The 20,649-nt window shown below is 41.3% G+C and overlaps 1 protein-coding gene across 1 annotated transcript in view; it reads right to left on the bottom strand.

Moving 5' to 3' along the window:
- The window catches only part of stk32c (serine/threonine kinase 32C), a 95,283-nt gene that overhangs the window by 50,855 nt on the left and 23,779 nt on the right, over nucleotides 1-20,649 (bottom strand). The window contains exon 2 of the mRNA XM_078272740.1: nucleotides 10,221-10,276. Within this exon, the coding sequence (XP_078128866.1) occupies nucleotides 10,221-10,276 (56 nt within the window). The remainder of the gene's footprint in view (nucleotides 1-10,220; nucleotides 10,277-20,649) is intronic.

Genomic DNA, 20,649 nt, shown 5'->3' with positions numbered 1-20,649 from the left:
GGGAGCGAGAGTTGAGCTCGGAGGGGAATGTAATTAATTGGGAGACAGTTTGGAACATTTCCCACTGTTCCAAGAACCCAAATCACCAGCAGATCCACTTCAACATATGCCATAGGACATATTGGACGCCTCAGAAGAGATATGTCTCTAAAGTCATTCCTACTCCCTATTGCACGTTCTGCCAACCTGAACAAACTGGAACTGTCTTGCACATGGTCTGGGAGTGTGAACAGGTGCATGAGTTTTGGAATAAAACAACATAGATAATATCTGATGTGATAGGACGTCGAATTCCTCCTCACCCGATTGTTTTCTTACTTAATGACGACTCTAAATTACACCTGCTTGGGAGACAGAAGAAAATTTGGCTAGCCGGCTCAACCGCGACCAAGAAAATGATAGCTCAACGCTGGCTCCCCCCCCACTCGGTTGTATAAAACAGTGGTTGGCGTATTTTCTAGACATAGTTATGCTTGAGCTCTCTACAGCAAGGATTAACAAAGCCAGATCATCAACTATAGACCTATGGAAATGCACAGCAGCACAGGTATCAGTCCTAATGACCTCAGCATCACAAGAAGTAGAGGAGAGCAACTAGGCAAGGTGTGATTTCTGCGAGACCGCGGAGGGTGGGGAGTGGGAGTGGGTGGTTGTTCTTGTTCAAGTGTGTTTGTCTGTTCTGTATGTTTAAAATGGAAAAATCTTAGGAGGGATCTTAAAACTTTACTTCACTGTAAAGCAGCCTTTAAAACCAGTAAAAGACAACCCTTATGTCATATCACGATATTACTATATAATATCGATATATTGTCCAGCCCTATCGATAAGTATCAGTATCGATCAGCAGTATCAGGATCGATACCAGTATCAATAAAACTAACGAAACCTATCCCTAGGTACGATGGTGTAACACTCATCCTCGGCGAGCAGTGATTGAAAAAGAGTTGTACAAGTACAGGATAACTTGAAAACATGCAAACACGCACACTCACTTGCGCACACATACTGTACACACTCTTGCCAATGCTGCATTTGGGCAAGAGTTCTTTGAGGCAAACACATTTTCAGGGTCGGATGAACATGTCATCCAGGGAGAAGAAGGAATAATTTGCTCTTTCATTTGGTTCATTCCACTGGATGTCTTCTGCTCCACAGCAGCTGCTGTCAGCCTGCAGGAAATTAAAGTTGTTTACTGAACTTGGCCATCCTTTTTCCACAGCTCCAGGATGCACTATTACAGCAGGCATGACCATTAATAAGCACAGTCATGGATCAGAGACTGTCATGGAGTCTGAGAGTAAGCAAAGGGAAGCTTTGTAGTACATAAGAAAAAGGGTGAGAATCATCTTGCGTACAGATGAATACAAAAAAAAAACATTATATGCCGAAACAAATTGCAAGCACATCAGGACCTTCCTCTAACAGCCTGAGAGTGCTTCAGTTTTTGAAGCAGCCTCCACTGAAAATCACTGAACATTATACAGGCATTTGGTGTAACTAAAGGAAATGCAAAAACAGTCCAAGCAATGGCTCCATCTTTTAAACATTTCAAACTAAAACAACTTATAGCAGAGATCACGCACCAATCCCATTTTTTCTCTCACAATATCGATTCCGATATACCTTAACTCAAGGTATCTAATACAGAGTACGAATCCAATAACGATGTTTACAACATCTTCAACATATCTCTTTTTTCCAAAATTTAGAATCTGTAGTTCTCACTGTATGGAACTCAATGGAATCATATTTATAGGTAAGGTAACATGAAGCCAGGTACTGCTGTGACTGAAGCTGCAAAGTATTTTCATCATCTATTCATTTTCCAATCTTTTTATTTTGATAAATCACTTATATAGTTATTAGTAAGTACAAGGTGCCATCTTCACATGTCCTGTTTTGTCTGTCCAAAACAGTCCAAAACCTGAAGATGTTCAGTAAATTGTCTCTTTCTGGTCAAATATGAGGAGAAAAAAAAGCATCAAACATCTGAGAAGCAGGAGCCCGGCATTTTTTGCGTGAAAAAATAGTTGCAGATTATTTCAGACTGCTGTGACCACTGCATTTTTCTTCACATTCACAAATAAACCATATTTAATGTAGATTGGTGGCCGATAACCAATACGTTTAATGAGGTCATTATCGGCCCTGGTGCCGATCCAGTATCCGATTAGTGCATCCCTTACTAAGATTCTATAATTGACTTTCAGTTTGAACTATTGTTTGTTATGATTGCATAAAATTGTAAGAAATTAGAGGGAAAAGAGAGCGAGTAAAGCAGACTTCTAAATATTGTGTTGCATGTCTACAACAAAAGAAACATGTACACATGATTCAACCAATTAAACAATTCCAAAATGGTCGCTGGGACAAAAACACAAATTGCAGAAAATTGTTCATGTGTGTGTGTGTGTACCTCCAGTTTATATAAAAGACACAAAAAGACTTTGAAGTCACTCATGTGTGAAGGTGGGAAAATATCAGGACGGCATAATGAGGATTACATTTATCACAGGATGTAAAGGAAACTTAAAATGCACAAAAAGTGCCCGAAGGCTCGTCTCACGTATTTACTTTACTGAAGGTGTTAGAAGCGTGACTGCATGTTTCATTAAAGGTGGGACGTCTCATACATATTCATCAAAATGATGGATACCTTTTCCCATATCACCACGATGGAAACACATGCTGTTTTGATAACAGATACTGTATAATGTAGAATGTCGTCTTTCAAAATGAATGCATAGTATAAATCAGTGAGGGATAAAACTGACCATTAAAATGATTGACGCCCAGCATGTTACCTTGATGCCTGTCTTTGTTAACTACAGGGATTTGAAATGGTATTTTACTTCACGTACTGTATCTGACAGCTTGCTCTGGTTTCTGTTTGGAGCTTAGTGTACCTGTGGGAACGTCCACTACACTGACATACATAGCCTACATTTGGTCCGTCAAATGTATGAGCACTTTAGCTCTCGCAACGATTGATTGATTCATACACTAACCCTTTTTCCCCTTAAGTTACTGTCTCACACAGTAGTGAGACAGTTTTACCATGCATTTCTTTCTCATGCTATTCTTGCCATCACCATCGAAGCATGGTGGCGCAATATGAAAAACTTCACCCACTCTGCAGAGTATACTGTGCCCTGCTTTAGCTGATTGTATGATATTGTGATGCCTTGTTTTGATACCCTTGTTGAGGTTTGATGTAGTCATCAACTGATTAGCATATCAGTCAGCTCTCTTTTTGAGGCACATTTATTGTTTAATGCTGACTCTGTAGAAAGAAACTCTTAAAGTGCTCATATTATGCTTTTTGGCTTTTCCCCTTTCCTTTATTGTGTTATATATCTTTTTTGTGCACGTTATAGGTTTACAAAGTGAAAAAGCCCAAAGTCCACCCCAAAGGGACTTACCATCTCCAACAGAAAACCCTGTTCACAAACTGCTCCAAACAGCTCTATTGTAGTCCAGCCTTTACTTCCGTGACAAATGTGCGTCACTTTGTAACACACGTTATAATGCTCGCCTAGCTGCTAGCGTGGCACGCCCTCATACTCTGCAACTATCTAGCTAGCAGTACTTAATGCGCATGTGGGACTCCCAACAAAGATTGTACAGAAGTGAGATGCCTCACTCTGTAGCTAAAACAAAGAGCTCAACACACAGGGTGAAAAGAGGAGCTGCAGCAATGTGCAGAACAACAAATATATGGTGTTTTCTGAAAATTAAACCACATGAACCTATTCTGATATAACCTCTAAATACAACTATGAACCTGAGAATGAGCATAATATGAGCACTTTAAAGTCTCTCGTATCCCTGCTTACTGTCTACTTGTTTGTATTGTCAAACAGTTATGTTATCACTGTTAACGTGACAAGAAAAAAAGCTTTTCGTCTGAGGACTTAACTGATGCATTTGGCCAACATAACGCTATCTCATTTAAAATTGGGTAGGGTTGCTGGAGTGTAAACTTTCCCAAATCCAATAAAAAGTAGCACAGAGCCGTTAGCATCCAAGACCGGCATACACACAGTGGGGAAGTACTACACAGACTGTTACACAGTGGACGGGCTAGGCGTGATGTAATCTGTAACCCCACAAAGTAATGTAGTTAATTGATATGATACGTTACTGTAACGGTAGTAAGCTGGACATGCAATCACAATAACTGCAGCTTATGTTTTAAAAACACACTTTTGGATCTATTTCGTATTGTTTTGTGAATATGGTTTTGTAAAGGATAAAAGAAAATACACCACCATCTAAAAGACTTTACTCTTACTAGAGAACCCCATGCACACTGCTTAAGGCTAGTTAAGTAAGCTACTGTTGGACAATTGCTGTTCTGGAAAGGTTGGTAATGGACAATTGACTCATTTCTATTAGACAGTTGTTGTTAAATACTAGCCAAATGCAAATGTCAATTTATAGTATCTTCAAAGGCTATAAATCAACCAGCTTTAAGTCTCTGATCTATTCTGATGTCCATCCTGGGCCAGTTGCTTTGATGAGGAAAGGACATTGATTTTGCAGGTTGATGGAATTCTTATCTGAACTTTTAAAGCCAAATGAGAGGCAGTTCTGTATCAGATTTTTGGATACTGTCACACTTTTGCAATTCATTCTCCATGGAGCTGAGCAGATATCAAAAAATGTGGAGGTGGGACAAAACTCTATGTCCCATTTCTGGGTAACACAAGCAGCAAAGTTAAATAATGATACAGTACATGTAGCCTACATACTGAAATTGTGATTAACAGTTATTCTCTGGGGAAGAACGGTTGGAGTGATAATGAATACGAGCAAGAACGTAACCCTTTTATTCTATTTTATTATTAGTGGAAAAGCTAGTATACTCATGATGCATAGCTCCTTAATGTCTGTTCTTGTATGGACAAAGAAGTGCTTTGGCATACTTGGACGATGATGAAACAAGATGCTGACGCCGGTGAAAACCTTGAGAGGTCATGACACATTTTCTGGCTTCCAGTATTGCTGCCATTCTCATTTTCTAACATGCACATTTTATTTTGTTGGCAGGAATATTAATTTTAACGCCTCCAAATGCCCTATTTTTCCTAGATTCTGATTTGCCCAGGAAATATATATTTATAAACAAAAATAAATGGTTAAAATGATTATTTACATCAAAACAACGGAGCATTTGTACGAGCTCTCTAAATGTTGTGTTCAAGCAGTGCGTTTTCGAGTCCTGAAGCCGTTTTTTACCATATGGTCCCTTGCTTCTTTTAATGGCGATGCAGTGGAGCTTTGCATTGTGACGCCTATAGAGGTGTAGTGTAATGGAAGAGCATACATTTCAGGGCTAATAGGTTGCCCGAAGGCTACACTGCGGCTTGGCTGGGCTGCAAAGCTGCACTCGGCAAAAACCAACTCTCATCTGAGCTCTTCACACCTGCAGCTAGAAAATGAAAAGAAGTGAGATGAGGCTTAACAGTCAGTATCTATAGGTAGGAGGAGTCTCAGTGTGCTGCCTGGGAGCCCTGCAGGGCTAACGGAGAGAAAAAGGTAACAAAGGCTTCATCATCTCCTGACCTTTCCACAGACACTGGTACCTTCCCCGACATAATGAGGGTGTCACGGCCTCTCTCGCTGTCCTTTCCCCTCGCTGTGTCATCTCTTACCCACTCCTACTTATTTCCAGCACCTGTCTCTGTTCGTCTGTCCTTTTACTTTCATCCCACACCTAATAAGGGTTTATTCCCACTAAAGTGTGTGCGTGGTACAGGGGTATGAGGATGTAGAAATCACCAGCTGAGCTACTTCGCTGCCTCTGACCGCCTCCCTATCCCCTCTCTCGTCTTTCTGATCAGACGTTCACCTGTCCGTGCGACAGTAGGCATTAAGGAGCTGTCACCGAACTGTCGTAAGTGCCAATGTCTGCCTCGGGTCTCAACTCCCTCCTCGAGCTCTCTCGGCACAGGCCTTAATGAGCCCTGTGGCGGAAACGACGAGACGGAGTGACAAAAGGACGCAGGGGTGTATCGCTCATGGGTGGGGGGGGGAGGTAGCGGAGGAGAGACGGAGCAACAGGGGAGAAAACAATTATCCCGACTGTGTGGTGCTGTATATTTCCATTCAGCCCTCTAGCAGACATGTTATGAATGAGCTACATCCTCCACTGCTGTGGAAATAATCACACCTAGCTACCATCACTCTTCACCCCCACGAGGCAGAGGAAAGATGCTCCAAAACGATAGAGGGAGAGGTAAAGAGAGACAGCGCTTAGAGTGGCAATTCAAACAATATTAATGCCATTTTTTATTTTTAATAATAACATATTGCTTTGCCAGCACATGTTTCTTTACTGTCGAGCCCATAAAACCCCCTTGAATATAATTGTGAGAGGAACTGTGGGGGATTGAAAGAGAAACGAGGCCTGATATTTTAAAAGGAGAGGGAGGGAGGGAGGGACTAATACAGACTACACAACTTTCACCATGCCTTTCCGGACAGATTTTTGTCACGACAGGCCATCTAGCTCGAGTGGTTCTGAGACACGTTTGGACCTCGAGATGAGCTGTCTCAGACACTACCAAAGTTTTCAGACAGGTTCGATTTCATCACAGCCAAATAGCAAGACGCACGTGTACTTTGAGCCTCTTGGATAGGAGTCTGATACAGGGGGATGAGCAGTATGCAATGGCAGCGGAAACTGGCGGGCAACTTTCCATCTGGGAATAATCTAGCAGAAGTAAGAAGTGTAACCTGTAAACTGGAAATGTAACTGGTATAAATTGATGACTTCGGGTTTCACACAAATCCCACACAACCGTCAACTTTTGTCTGGGACAGCCCAGAATCATAAGTTACACCACAGTGTAATAAGGGACCTTAGGATCAGTTGCACAGTGTGTGCACACCCAGGTTGATTTGATAACAGTCTGGGATAGAAAATGTCTTCTACTTTCAGTTGTGCAGCAATTGTGAGATTTTTAAAGTCTTGCTGACAGGGGCAGATGACATCAAGAGAAGCTCTTGTGTTGAAAGAGCGAGAGCCAAAAGAGAGAAAGATACATTCTCTAATACTGTATGTGTATAAAAACGAAACGAGAAATGAAATGCAAAGTAGAGCCAGTATAACCCATGTTTGCAGATGGCTTTTGGACAAGATTTCCCCCGCTTCCCCTGTGACAGTCTCTTCTTTCTCAGCTCAAACCTAAGCACAACACATTCTCTCACTTTCACAAATGCAACACACACACACACACACACACACACACACACACCTACAGTACAGTGCTGCGCACCAAAGAGCCCACTTTCTTGGAGCACCCACACAAGCTGGAATATACATGTTTGTGCCCAATTCTGCCCTTCTCACTTTACATTTCTCTCAAACACACACACACACACACACACACACACGCACACACACACACAAATGCCAAGGTCTGTATGTTGTTGTATGATGTACTTTTTGGTGCAAAAAGTGAAACTTGATGCAAATCTTAAAATACGCATTATATCTTTAAATGATAGTTTGCTTTGTCTCGTCTTTATGCCAACTGGAGGTCATGGTTTACCCATCTTCTTAATTACATCCCGGCTTAGATGACACCCACCAACACAGGCCTCAGTGTGTTCAGTGGAGAGCCGAAGACTCACGCTGTTAAGTATTCAGAAACAGCAGGAACACAGAGCGAGGCCACAGTGGGCTATAAAACACAGACAGGATGACCGCCAACAAGGACGAACTTTATCTGGACGTCTCTGTGTGCATCTATCTGTCTGCGTGAGTGCAGTTTGTCTGTGTGTGCACGCCCAGTGTCTCCACAAAAGTGTGCGCGAACACCTCCGTGTTACAGATATCGTGTAACTGGAAAGCCGGCTCTCAGACAAGATCCGTGCCTCTTAGATGAAAGCAGTTGGCTTTTCCAAGTTTCAAGGTTGTTTTTTTTTTTATTATCAATGCACAACGATTACAAAAGCAGGTGAGTCTTAGGCTCCCTCCAACAATGCTAATTCAAGTAAGAAATAAAACTAAATGAGAATCAAAGACATATGACATTAAAGAGTGCAAGTTCAAATACAGGGAGAAAGCTCCCCTCGCCTGATGCGGAAGAGGGGGAAATCCAGAAATGAATAAAACTTCCCATTGAAACTTTGTTTTTTAGGACATCTATCTTAGCCAGGAGAGCAGCTTATTTAAAGCTCTTATGTTTGAATTGTAGCGATGTGCTACCTAGTTTATTTCTCAAAGACTGAGTGTAAAGGTTGCCTCTATAGGTTTGGTTAGCGTGTCAATATGTTCTGTTAATTATCACACTGTTTTCAAATAATCTGTTAACCTAGCCATTCATCAAATTCCCTACAGTAATCCCGTAGCTTTCTTGTATATAGGCCAACACATTTAACATCTAATACTGCGGTGATTTAATATGCTCTAGCTACAACCATCAATACACCATAAACCATACCATTTACTTTACAGACATGACAGGTTAAAATATCCACGCAACACAAATGTCTTCTGGTAACTATGTGTGTTTGTTGAGTAGAAAAAGGTAACAGAGGGTAACAGGTAGGCCTAATCTTCGTCTTACCAACATGTGCTCTCTTTGTTAAAGGAAAGTTTGCCGCGTTTAAATGGGTCTATGACTTCCGGGGTAACAGGAAGTTAACCGGAATTTTAAGTAATACATTTTTCAGCCATCAAGATGTCTTGTGGCTTTGTCTAATTTGAATGTGAATCATATAAATGATATGCTGTAAATGTCTAGCTTCTTAGATATATTAATTTTGGCTGTATGGAGCCGTTACTGTCTATTCACCTGAGCCACCCCTGCATTGTATTGTATTGTTGGTATGTTCCAATTTTAGGGGCGGGGCTTCAGGCTATATAGAGTAGCAGTTGTATTTGCTGGAGACAGGGCTGGCGGAACACCTGAGGGAGTAGGACGTAAGTCTGTTGGATGTCCTCAGAGTGGTGACTTGATTTAAGGTCAATTAGTGAACAGCTGTATGTGATTGTTTTGACTCCCAAGTCAATTTACTTTATTTTCTTGAAAGTATTTATTTTTTTTTGCTTTCGCATCTTGTCAACTTCATCTCCGACTCATCCCGAGTGTTTACACCTGCTCACGACTACTCTTCGACATCTACCCTTAACAAACATTTATTTCCATGTGGGATTTATTCCCAAAAAATATTAAATGTAGTGTTAATAATCGAATGTGCAAAACAAATTGCTTCAGTCTCTCTAAAGCTAGGCCTGCACGCTGTGTGTTTCCCAGCTTACTGCAGAGTCCCTTCAGTATCATAAGGGAAGTGGCAGCAGCTTGAGGGAACAAAGCAGTACGTAAAAATTAACATAAATTCACATGGTAATGTATTCAGCATTGGGCAATGACTTTCGATATAACAGAGGGACATGTTTTTGAAAAAAGATTGTGTTTTGAGAAGACAGAAAATTCGCAAAGGCGTGAGTATAATGAACAAATATTAGCTGTGATATTTGGGATTCAAAATGAAGATAAACTATTGCAATCTCTGGAGCCCAACTGTGAGTTGACACACAACCGCGCACACACCCGCTACGCCCCGAATTCATTATTGAAGTCCTAAACAGGCACTGAATACGAACACAAAGGATTTCTTCAACTAACAAATGGCCCGAAAGTGAATCCAAAATGTCTTTTTTATCAACAATGGCCACCAGTGATCATATTGGCACCTGAGACAAGGTTGAAAAGAACTGCTGTAATTTGGTTTCACAATATGCAGCGCGCACGCACGCACGCACGCACACACACACACACACACACACACACACACACACACACAGGCATGCCAAGTTTTCCTCTCTGCTGTATTCAGCCCAAGCATTGAGCATGATGACAAATGCAGCCAAAGTATTGTGCTGCTCTGAAATTAAATGAAGAGACGTGGAGTCAAAACTCCTAGCATGTTGGCTGGCTGAGATAAAAAAGTAAGTTGGCTCTCTTCTATGTGACTTTACAGAAAGAATTACATAAGCTGTATTTATAACTAACTAATAATTTATTATTAAAATACAAACAGTATTTATCTGTAAAGCACCATAATATCATGAGAGCTAAAGTGTAATTTTTCACAGCCAGTTCTGCCTGTCCTCTGATTGTTTAGCGGAGATAACGACTGTGTGCAGGGTAACTGGAGGTACAGAACACACACATCCACTGAATATAAAATGGAGTTTACATTACCTTTCCAAAGCTCCCTTTGCCAATGGCCCGCAATATCTGGAAGTGGTCAAAGTTTACTGTGAGAAAAAGAGAAAAAGAACAAGAAGAAATCCATCAGCGAGAGTTCAGCTACAAAACAGGGCACAGGACATGTAGTGCAATCATAAAGCACCAGCACAGTGACACCTTGGCTGTTGTTTCAGCTCTGCAGTTCAGCACATTAGATTTAAAATGACTATTAGGGTTAAAGTGCAGGGTTTAAGCATGGATTTGAGGGTGTTCACTTCTACATCAGATGTACGGTGGAGGAATTGCATTCATTTGTTTACACAATCGGCCAACGTTATGGGACAGAAGTTATTGGACATAAAGTCATCGCATTTAATGGTTGGTTGCAAATCGTTCCAATCAATAACTGATAGCTAATAGCTGATGTCGTGTGCTGATGTGTCCCTGGTGTCAGGCCTGTAATACAAGCATCTTTACTTCTTGCTTGCTTTGAGGGCTTTTTGTTTTTAGCCTGGTCTTTAGCAACACATGCTCAGTTGGACTGAGGTCAGGTGACTGACTTGGCCAGTCAAGAACATTCTGTTTGGCCTCAAAAAAAAAAAAAAGTTCTTGGTTGTCTTGTCTGTAGGTATAATATCACTTTTCCTTCTGCATAGTCCTAAATAACAAGACTCGGTCTACGACCACTGGGGCTGCACCTAGACACAAACGCTAACATGCTCACAATGACAATGCTATCATGCTAATGCTAACATTTGCTAATTAGCACAAAACACAAAGTACATCTGAAGCTGATGGGTGTGTCATTAGCTTTGCGGGTTTTTGGTCATAAAACCAAACTGGACAAATTACAATTTTGACCGGACGATGGTGCTAGATGAAAAGCAAAAGTTATTACTAATCATCCTCAGGGGAACATAAATGCCTGTAGCAAATTTCATGGCAACCTGTCCAATAGATACTGACACATTTTGCTCAAAAACCACAAATGGGAACCTCCTGGTGGCGCTAGAGGAAAAGGCAGGGGATCGCCAAAGTCAACAGGATTCATCCCTTTGGGACCTTATAGGTCTGTACAAAAAAATGTCACGCCAATCCATCCAATAGTTGTTGAGATATTTCAGTCTGGACCAAAGTGGTGAACCAGGCAATTGGTCAAGCTGAAAGTCAGCACTTTGACCTAATAGTCACGGTTTTATTTCACATCCAATGGGCTGGAAATATACAGATACACAGATACAGATAGCTTTATTTTTCCTCGAAGGGCAATTCAGTTTCTACAGTCCACCGAAATATATACACATTCATACGGTCAGTCATCAATGACACTAATAAACAATAAAAAGGCAAAGGCCTAAGGGATAGTGCGAGATCCAGTATACAACAAGAAAAGCCCAAAAAAAAAAAAAAACATTATTGTCCTTATAATTTCTGGCTGTACAGTACAGCCAGAAAGTATAAGGACAATAATGTTTTGTTTTTTTTGCATTGGTATGGTCAAGTCGTAGCTTTTGGAATCAATAGAAAATAAAGGATATTTGATTACACTTTACTTATTTATTATCATTATAAACAAGTCATAAACGTTTATGACATAACGCTTCTTATAGTAAGTGTCATTCGGTTTTTGTCATGAACAGTTATGGTTAGGGTTAGGGTTCATGTGTCATGACTCTGTCATGACAGTGTCATGTGTTCATGACAGTGTCATGTCACTCTTATGTAGATACGTTCAAGTAAAGTGTTACCAGACATTTTTCCCTTAGAATGAAAACCATCTGAACTCCTCAGGAGCATGTATGTTCTTGCAAGATCTGAACAGTGTAGTTTAACATAATACCATGTATCAGCAAGGGAATTGGAAAATTATGTTATGCAAAGTTTCTTCTAATAATGGTTCTGTTTTCTCATAACTTTATGAAGGCTCTGTTGAACTAATGACATTAATGGAAGTTATTTTCGGATAATAACTTCCATTAAGAGAAAAATACTCCGTCTTATCATAACATCAGCACTTAAAAGACACGCCACATAAAACATTCAAAGCATGGAAAATTATTAAAATTAGTCATAGCTATGTCACAGAAAATTGGACACTTTTGACTAAGCCTCAATCATTATCAAGATCAACGATGGTATGCTTTAACTTGTGCGAATGAACAACAAGAAATACGGAAAAAAAAAAGATGATCACTTATGAAAATGTTTCATTTGGATTTCCAGTTTATCTAGTAGAAACATCAGAGCGGAGGCACAGACAGGAGTCTCATTTTAGAAACGGCACTGCAACCATTCCTCTTACTTTATTTTGTTATATCAGTATGTGTAATGGCAGTTAGATGTTTTGGTTCATTGCCTTCTTCAGTGGATGTGTTATGCTGATTGATAGAGTTGTCCTGTGTGTGGTACAGAGTTTAAACTCAGTCCTGAGAGGGAGGACATTATAGCTGGTTAAATCAACTTTCACTTGCTTTTAGGGCTGTGCAAGTCATCGTTTTTGGCTCCTAACGATCACAAAAACAATGCTATCCAAAACATTGTCGTGTGTTGTCAATGACACGCACACTTCCGCCCCCTCCTGAAGGCTAAACTCACTTAGCCAATAGTCAGCGAGGTCCTGTTTGTGGTATCTTGTGTTGTCCTACCTCGACATTTGACATTTTCATCGCTTTTTCTGACGTTTTTTTTAGTTTTCACCAACACCAACTTACTACCACTAGTTTTACACTATTTTTTGGAATTCATGGTCAATAAACCTCATTTATATAGAATCATACCTAATATTTGAGTTAAAAAAAGCAGAAATTATGAATTATTTTGATCAGAGTATGTTGAGTGGATGAGTTTAGTCAGGATACTGATTTGAAACCATTTCAATTTTCACCCGAAATTCAATGAAAGTGCTCAATTGTATTTGCAAAGAGCGTTGTATGGAATCCATCCTTTTCTGTGGTAATTAGGTTAAAAAGAAACCCATATTTCTGATATAGACATTTTTAAAAGGGGTCAAATTTGACCCAAGGACAACAGGAGGATTAAAACCAGTACGAGTGAAAATGGCAGAGGGAGAGAAGCGGCGTCGGGTTGAGCAAAAAGGGGAGCAAACTAATTCCGTTTGTCTGGGAACAGTTCAGATTGCAGGAATCCGACGTGAAAGCAGAAACATGCTATCTGCAACATTTGCTACACGGTGGTGTCTGCACCAATGAGTAATCATGTAAATAATCGTGATTCTAATATCGACCAAAATAATTGTGATAACGATTTTTCCATAATAAAGCAGGCCTACTTGCTATACCTTGTTAAGAAGACACGGTTTATTACGTGAATTATCTCATTTTCTTTCCCCAATGTAGGTAAAAGGTTTACTCCTAATTTCCACCGGCTGCAGACCGGCTCCGCTGCGGAACGGCTCTGTGCTCTGCCGTCCGTCAATACCCACTAGGTCCGGATTTGTTGCAGAACGGCTACGGCCATGACTGACAGCTGAAGTCACGAGGACCCACAAATAGAACCACAAAACCAACAACAGTTTGTTTCCATCCAGAGGAGTAGAGGGGAAACAACTCTGTGCTGTGTTTTCAAGGTGTAGTGCAGGGAAATATAATCTGCCGTGAGCACGGTGTATTTCATTTTGAAAACTAACCGGATGTTTTATTTTGTTTCTGTGCTCGACTTCCTGTCCTGCACAATCTGAATTGTGCTGAACTGCTGCGGAGCTCTCCGGCGTCCGGCAAAAATAGAAGCTCTGCGTATCTTCTCCAGAGGGCTGCGGACCGCCGGAGCTGGGACGGAGTCGGAACGCAGCCGCTCCGCAGTCAGTGGAAACACACACATTGACTTTAATGGAAACCTATTGACTCGGCCGCCATTCCGGAGCCGTTCCGCAACTAGTGGAAATTAAGAGTCAGACCTGCACACTCTCTTTAACCTCCTCTCCTCTGGCAGGCGCTACAGATCCCTGCGCACAAAAACTACCAGACATAAGAACAGCTTCTTTCCCACTGCCATCACTCTACTGAATTGCGGATAAGTGGGGTCATCCCCACTTTGGCCACTCACACACTTCTCTACACACTACATACTTATCATTCCAATATGCATCTTGCACAGTACTTTGCACTATTTCTTTTTGCACTTTATATCCCACTCCATGTGTACTTGTCTTATTTGTATATTTGTATTTTTGTACTGTATATTATGTGCCTATATGTATAGTGTTGTCTATATTACTATTTGTCTACTGAATGTTTACTACTACATGTCTATTTGTTGAATGTATAGAGAATGAACACCTACCGAAGTCAAATTCCCTGTTAAGTATACTTGGCCAATAAAACTGATTCTGATGACTGATATTTTAAAGGATTCCTGGGTAAACTGGTTCTGATTTAAGCCAGAGAAATCAGTCACCTTGTTACTATGCGCAGCACGTACGTACGAATGTGGGCTGATGGGCTACCAATGACCGACCTCCTCCTGGTCCTCAGGGTTACTGAATGAGACTTGCCTCCGCTCTCTGTGTGTGTGTGTGTGTGTGTGTGTGTGTGTGTGTGTGTGTGTGTGTGTGTGTGTGTGTGTGTGTGTAGCTGTACCGCAGACAGATGTGAACACAGCAGGTACGGCGCTAACGCATGCAGCACCTCCTTAAAAGTCAGTCAGCTTCCACATCCTGATCTGCTCAGCCCCCCTGTCCGTGTAGACAAGGAGCAATCATGAGAGACGACAGCAAATGCTGGGCTCCTCCAGGAAGACCCACTGCCAGCTGACCTATGCACCCCAGGCTAAATGAGGATGGAAACCCCACAATGCTTTTTGCTTCCAGATTTAAAAAAAAAGACACAAGGTGTGGTTTGCATGTTTTGTCTGGAAGATAGGCTAATCCAGTGTGGATTCTCCCTGCTCACTCTTTTGTACACAGCTAATCCTCTCATATGGCATGGCTCTGACTGTACCCTGGTGACGACACACAGAGACACCGTACCATGAACATGACGGGTATTAAAAAGGATGAAGAGAAAATGTGACAAATGATTTTATACGCTGCATGGCGGGTTCATGGATTCAGTGGTTCCTCTTTAAGATGAGATAGCGGTACGGTATGTGCTGGCAGAAAGATCAGCAGCGGTATATGTGCATAGGACAGTAGCAACAAGAATGAAAAGGTGGGGCTAATGATACAACTAATAGGCCTGTCGCGATAGTCAATAAATCAATTAATCGCATGATAAATAAAAATGAGCTTGATCATTTTTCCGGCCGCGATAATTTCCATTTGCATGCTTGTTTGTTTTCCTCTGCCGCCACGGTATCAGAAATAGGGGGTTTCCGCTATGTACACCGTGCACCGCCGCTCCTTCAGCTGTTTATGAAAAGTCATAAAGTCGTAATTACACGACTCAGAGCCGCCTGCTCTACTGAACTCAAGCAAACTGTCATCCGCTCTCTCTCCCCTTTAGGGTGAGCAACTGGAACAGTGACAGGACATCACTCGCGAAGTCATGGCAACCAAATAAACAACAGGGCGAGTACACTTGTCAATCTCAATCTTAGGCAAAGTGACAAACAGCGACGAAAGCCGCGACATGAAATCCGCATTCATTCGGGTCCCGTGAAATATGACAGCTACAGTTTGTTGGAAAATAGCATTGTGGTCACTGAAGTTGATGAATTTACTGTTTATCAGACCCCAGATGAGACAAGAAGCTAACGGTAGCTAACGTTAGCGAACGCTGCGGCGACGGTCCCTCTGCCTCTGACTCCCGTTGCAGGAGAACGCTGTATTCCTCCGACACGCTGAATTAACATTACCGTTTAAAACCGTCTTCCAGGTAAGTGGGGGTGCATATCGCTCAAAACCAACATGAAAAACGTAGTAATGTTCACTTAGCGTTTTGTTGTTAAACTGTGTGTAAAATGAGCGGTGACGTTAAATCACCGGTTTCAGGTAACGGCACGCTACGGTACCGTCTATTTGCTGGATGGTTTCAAGCTAACGGACGGTAGCTAACATTAGCAGATGAGCCCGTTGACAGCGACGTTATTATTCATATTTTGGCACAATTATTCTGACCGTAGTAGTGGTCACAGTGACTGAAAGTGTGATGTGAGATGCCAAAAAGAAACTACACGCTGTTTTCAGGTAACGTTAACGTTTTGGTTGTGTTTGGTTTTTATTCCGGTGCATTTTTTGTTAACAGAGACAGAGAGTCCATTTTATTTATTGTTTTTGGTCGTTTTGTTCATTTATTGTGGATATTTACAATGTCTTCCAATTCCAGTGTTAAATATTCTTTAGAAATAAAAGTTTATTGATCTTTGAAAAGGTATACTTGCATCATTATGCCATTATCATTATATTAGATGAAAACGGTCTCTCAACGACAATATTACTGTTTCACAATAATTTCTGGGACAATTTATCGTCCAGCAAAATTTGTTATCGTGACATGCCTAACAACTAATGAGCTGTGTGAGTTGATTTCCAGCCAAATCAGCTACTGATGCCATGAATCTGAAATGTAATCGGTGATCAGTAAAATGTAACTGAGATTCATCAGCCTCCAGACAAACAAATATGATCTGCAACTCTCAACGGACATCTGAGGAGAATCACTCAATCCATCGTCTTAAAAATAAGAAAATATGTACACAATAGTGTCTCATTTCATTTAGTGTCTTACTTAACCACTTCTCTGTGCATTAATATAAAAATCAAACCCAACAGACGTGTAATAGATTAAGCCTGATATATCTCACAAAGGAAGCAGGAATACCTTACAGCATATTATTCAGCAAGACTGCATAAAAAATGAAAGCAGTATTAACACAATTTGAAAAAGTGGAGCGCTAGTTCACTTATTTAATCAGTTCAGGCTCTGTATAATATTCATCTAATATCCCGATGGGTACATATATGATAGGGCTGAGTACTTCACAGGCAGCTTCACCACAGGTGGGTGTATTCTTTTCCCAAAGACTTGCGTAAACCCTGAAGCTGACTGTAATATGAGGATCACACAGCATCAGATGGTTTAAACCTAAGCCAACGTGTAAATTAAAAAAGAAGACCCAAGAAATGCAAATGGAGTATTAAAGACTTGGAGTATGATTCTACTTGACAGATAGCACAATTAACCATCCACCTCAACGTTTTTGGAACTCATTGATCGATGTCCCCAGCATCACAGCGCTTCCTCGAAGTATGAGTCATCGAGTAATGGGAAGCAAAACAAAAGCCCCCCCCTTCCCATCTCTTTGGACTGGCTGACCTGAAAGAAGTCAGACAAAATCAAAGAATGTTTTTCCTAGTGCTGAACACTTTCATCCCCAGCTTTAAGTGGCTACAGTTGCTGCAGTTGCTTAAGCCAAATTATTTAGGGGGTAACCATTGAATAAACTAAAGTCAACAAACGCTGCTGATGGTATTTGTAGTTTTGTGCGTTTTAAGTGGTACTCGTGAAAACCACCATGTTGATAGTGAGTGAGGTTGGACAGAAAAAACAGTGTCTGTACTGCAGTCACTGTGTTGGCTCCATCAGCTGCTCTCATGTTCCAGTGGATGATGCACAAAAGACTGTGGCCAGACCCTTCAGACAAGTGCAGCGTGTAGTCTGAGTGAATATGATCTACCATGGAGACAGTGGGAGGACGACAACATCAGAGGCTGGAAGCTGCTGACACCCCAGTACGATATGCTGAGTAGGCTCCACAGGAGTCCTCAATGGGCGATTGGCTCCTGTGGAGGAGCTGATATTAGCACAAAGCCCATGTCAAGGGGCATGGAGAGGGCGAGAGGGTCTGAGAGTGTGTGGGTGTGGGTGTGTGTGTGCGTGTTTAAAAGATTTTTTTCAGCAAAATCTGTGATTTCTATTCAAACACATCATACATTTTAGAAGCTCCTTGTGGAAAACGTGAAAAGACTGTAAACTGTGTGGTACTGAATTGTTACTGAGTTGAGTTAAACAGTTTTTCACCATTTCTGTGTCCAGGATTTTTTGGGCGCTCGGAAACCATGGTTTTTGACGCACTGGAGTCAGCCTTAACATTACCGCACCCCATGTGTGAGCGGCACTTTGTGCTGTCTGTCAGTTCCATGCTTCTATGCTATAGCCACCAGTTTTTTTATTTAATTATTTGGACTTTGTTTCTGAGATATCTGTTGTGAGTTTGGCAAGCCGGGCATCTCTAAATACTACAATACTCATGAGCCTTGGCCAACATTGCTATGGAGAGGATGCCAGCTAATTGCGGAATTAGAATGTTTGTTATGCAGCACGCATTTCTGCAGAGCTTTGTTGGTCATCGTGACGCTCTGGTAGGTCTGACTGGAGGTACTTCCACCTGACAAAAAAAGAGTGTCCTTCCAAGCTGTGAAAATTCTCCAAATGTCAGTCACCTCACAGAAAATAAATGTGATTCAGTTCATAAATGTTTGGCACTTTTCCTGATAACACTACTTGGGGCTATAAGTCAGTCCCTCCAGGATTTCGCGGCCTTTTTTTGAGATTGTTGCGGCCCAAAATGCCTGATTTCGCGGGAGCTTTTGTAAAAAATTGCGATAAGTGAAAGTTGCAATTTTTTTTATATATAGTTCTTTAAAAATAAAAAGGAAACTTGTTTTGGGGAGAATAAAACTACTCTGGGCTGAGATTTCCTAGTAACCTCACCAAAAAGGCTCAGGATGCTGCAAATGTTGGTATAATATGAAAATGGCTGGTGGATTTACGACAAAAAATAATAATTTATTGAATGAATCAAATTTGAACATATGTGTCAGTGGCTTGTTGATCTTTACATTGTTAGTTAATTTCCTAACCTGGCCTGGGACACACATTCATACGGTTTGATAAAGTACTGACTTTAACTTATCATTGCACTTACAATAACGAGCGCAGCTGTCCTCAATTTAGGTCATTGTGTCGTCTCATCTCCTTTTTTTCCTGCCTCCACCATGTGTGTTGTTTGTGTGTGTGTCTGTGTTTGTGTTTGTGTGCAAGCGTCAGTCGCGGGGGGAACGGAGCTGCAGCCTCGCCCGCTGCAGACAGCCGACAGGATTGAAACAGCAGCAACTTTAGAGTGAGAAATCGTTACAGCGTACATTGATGTTAAAATGTATACAGGTTGGCAGGACGGTCTGAAATGTTTTGCACGGTCTTTCGCTGTACGTTTTGTTGGTAATGTGAGATGTTCGAGTCACACACGTCTCTTCTTCATATCACAAACAAGGAAATGATCAACCCGTTCTCACTCCCGCTTGTAGGGCTGTAGCGATACACTAATCTCACGATACGATACACGATATTCAGCTCACGATACGATATATATCACGATATTTAGCCAACGATAAGATTCGATATAATTCGGTACACTTACATTATTTTCTGAAAGATTTAAAGGGGACAGTGATTTTGGTGACATCTTGTGAGTGTTCCATTTACTTTAATTAATTGAACTGAAAACTAAAAACATCAATTACACAATATATGTCTCTGACTGGACAGAGAGTCTGCAGCTTGCAAATGCTGGACAAAATGAATCAAAGATGTGTTGAGAAAATTAGTTCCATTTATTGAAAGCTTACAAGCCTTTGAAAAGTAAATAAAGTGCAGTATTGCAATTAACAATGGAGAGTTAAAAAGTGCAGCAAGTGGCCTGTTCTGAACAGTTTCTTTGACAGCTTTTTTAGCTTGACACTGAACATATGAGGTAGCCAGTCTAGCCACCAGGTAAATAAACCTGGTACCATGGCTTCTCCTCAGAACACACCGAAGAAACGCCGACTTGAGCATACCCTCTGCGCATGCGCGAAACGTAATATGTCTCCATAGCAGCAGGCGGCGCTGCTCTGTATTGTTTCCATTAACAGTCTAATTGTTTCCCAGAAAATGAAAACCGGCAGCTGATTGGACAAACGCGTCACATGGTTCTTTTTTCTCCGGAAATTCACAGCCAGACTGTCTTGGCGGCTTGTTCAGAATACGATCTCATATTGTACTAAAATAGTTCACCGAAACGTGTTTCTGAAAACATTTTAAGCGAGAAATAGGCCATGCAGTTGCTGAATCTGTCTTCATTTCAGATCGACAAAGGTTAGTTTAAAAGATTTTCGTCAGATTTTGAGAGGCTCATCCGCTCGCCATTTCCGGGCGAGTCCCGACTGCCCTGCAACGCGAACGGGGATAAACACGGGGGATTTGAATGGGACTTATGTATCGATACTCGCGGCTTAAAAATCGATACTTTCTTGGGAAAAAAAATATTGATTTATATCGCAGAATCGATAAAATTGCTCAGCCTTACCTGCTTGGTCATTGGCTCTCAGAGTGCACGTGGGACTGCTGGGATTGGTTGAAGTCGCGGGAAACTTCAGGTTATTGGTCAAATTTGCAGAAAAGTTGTGGTGATTGGTCAAAATTGCGAGTCGCACCAAATTCGCAGT

This window comes from Sander vitreus, chromosome 17 (genome assembly GCF_031162955.1).
Source record: "Sander vitreus isolate 19-12246 chromosome 17, sanVit1, whole genome shotgun sequence".
NCBI classification, from domain to species: Eukaryota; Metazoa; Chordata; class Actinopteri; order Perciformes; family Percidae; genus Sander; species Sander vitreus.
Note: the sequence above shows the minus strand (reverse complement) of the source record. Positions and strands in the feature narration are given on the sequence as shown.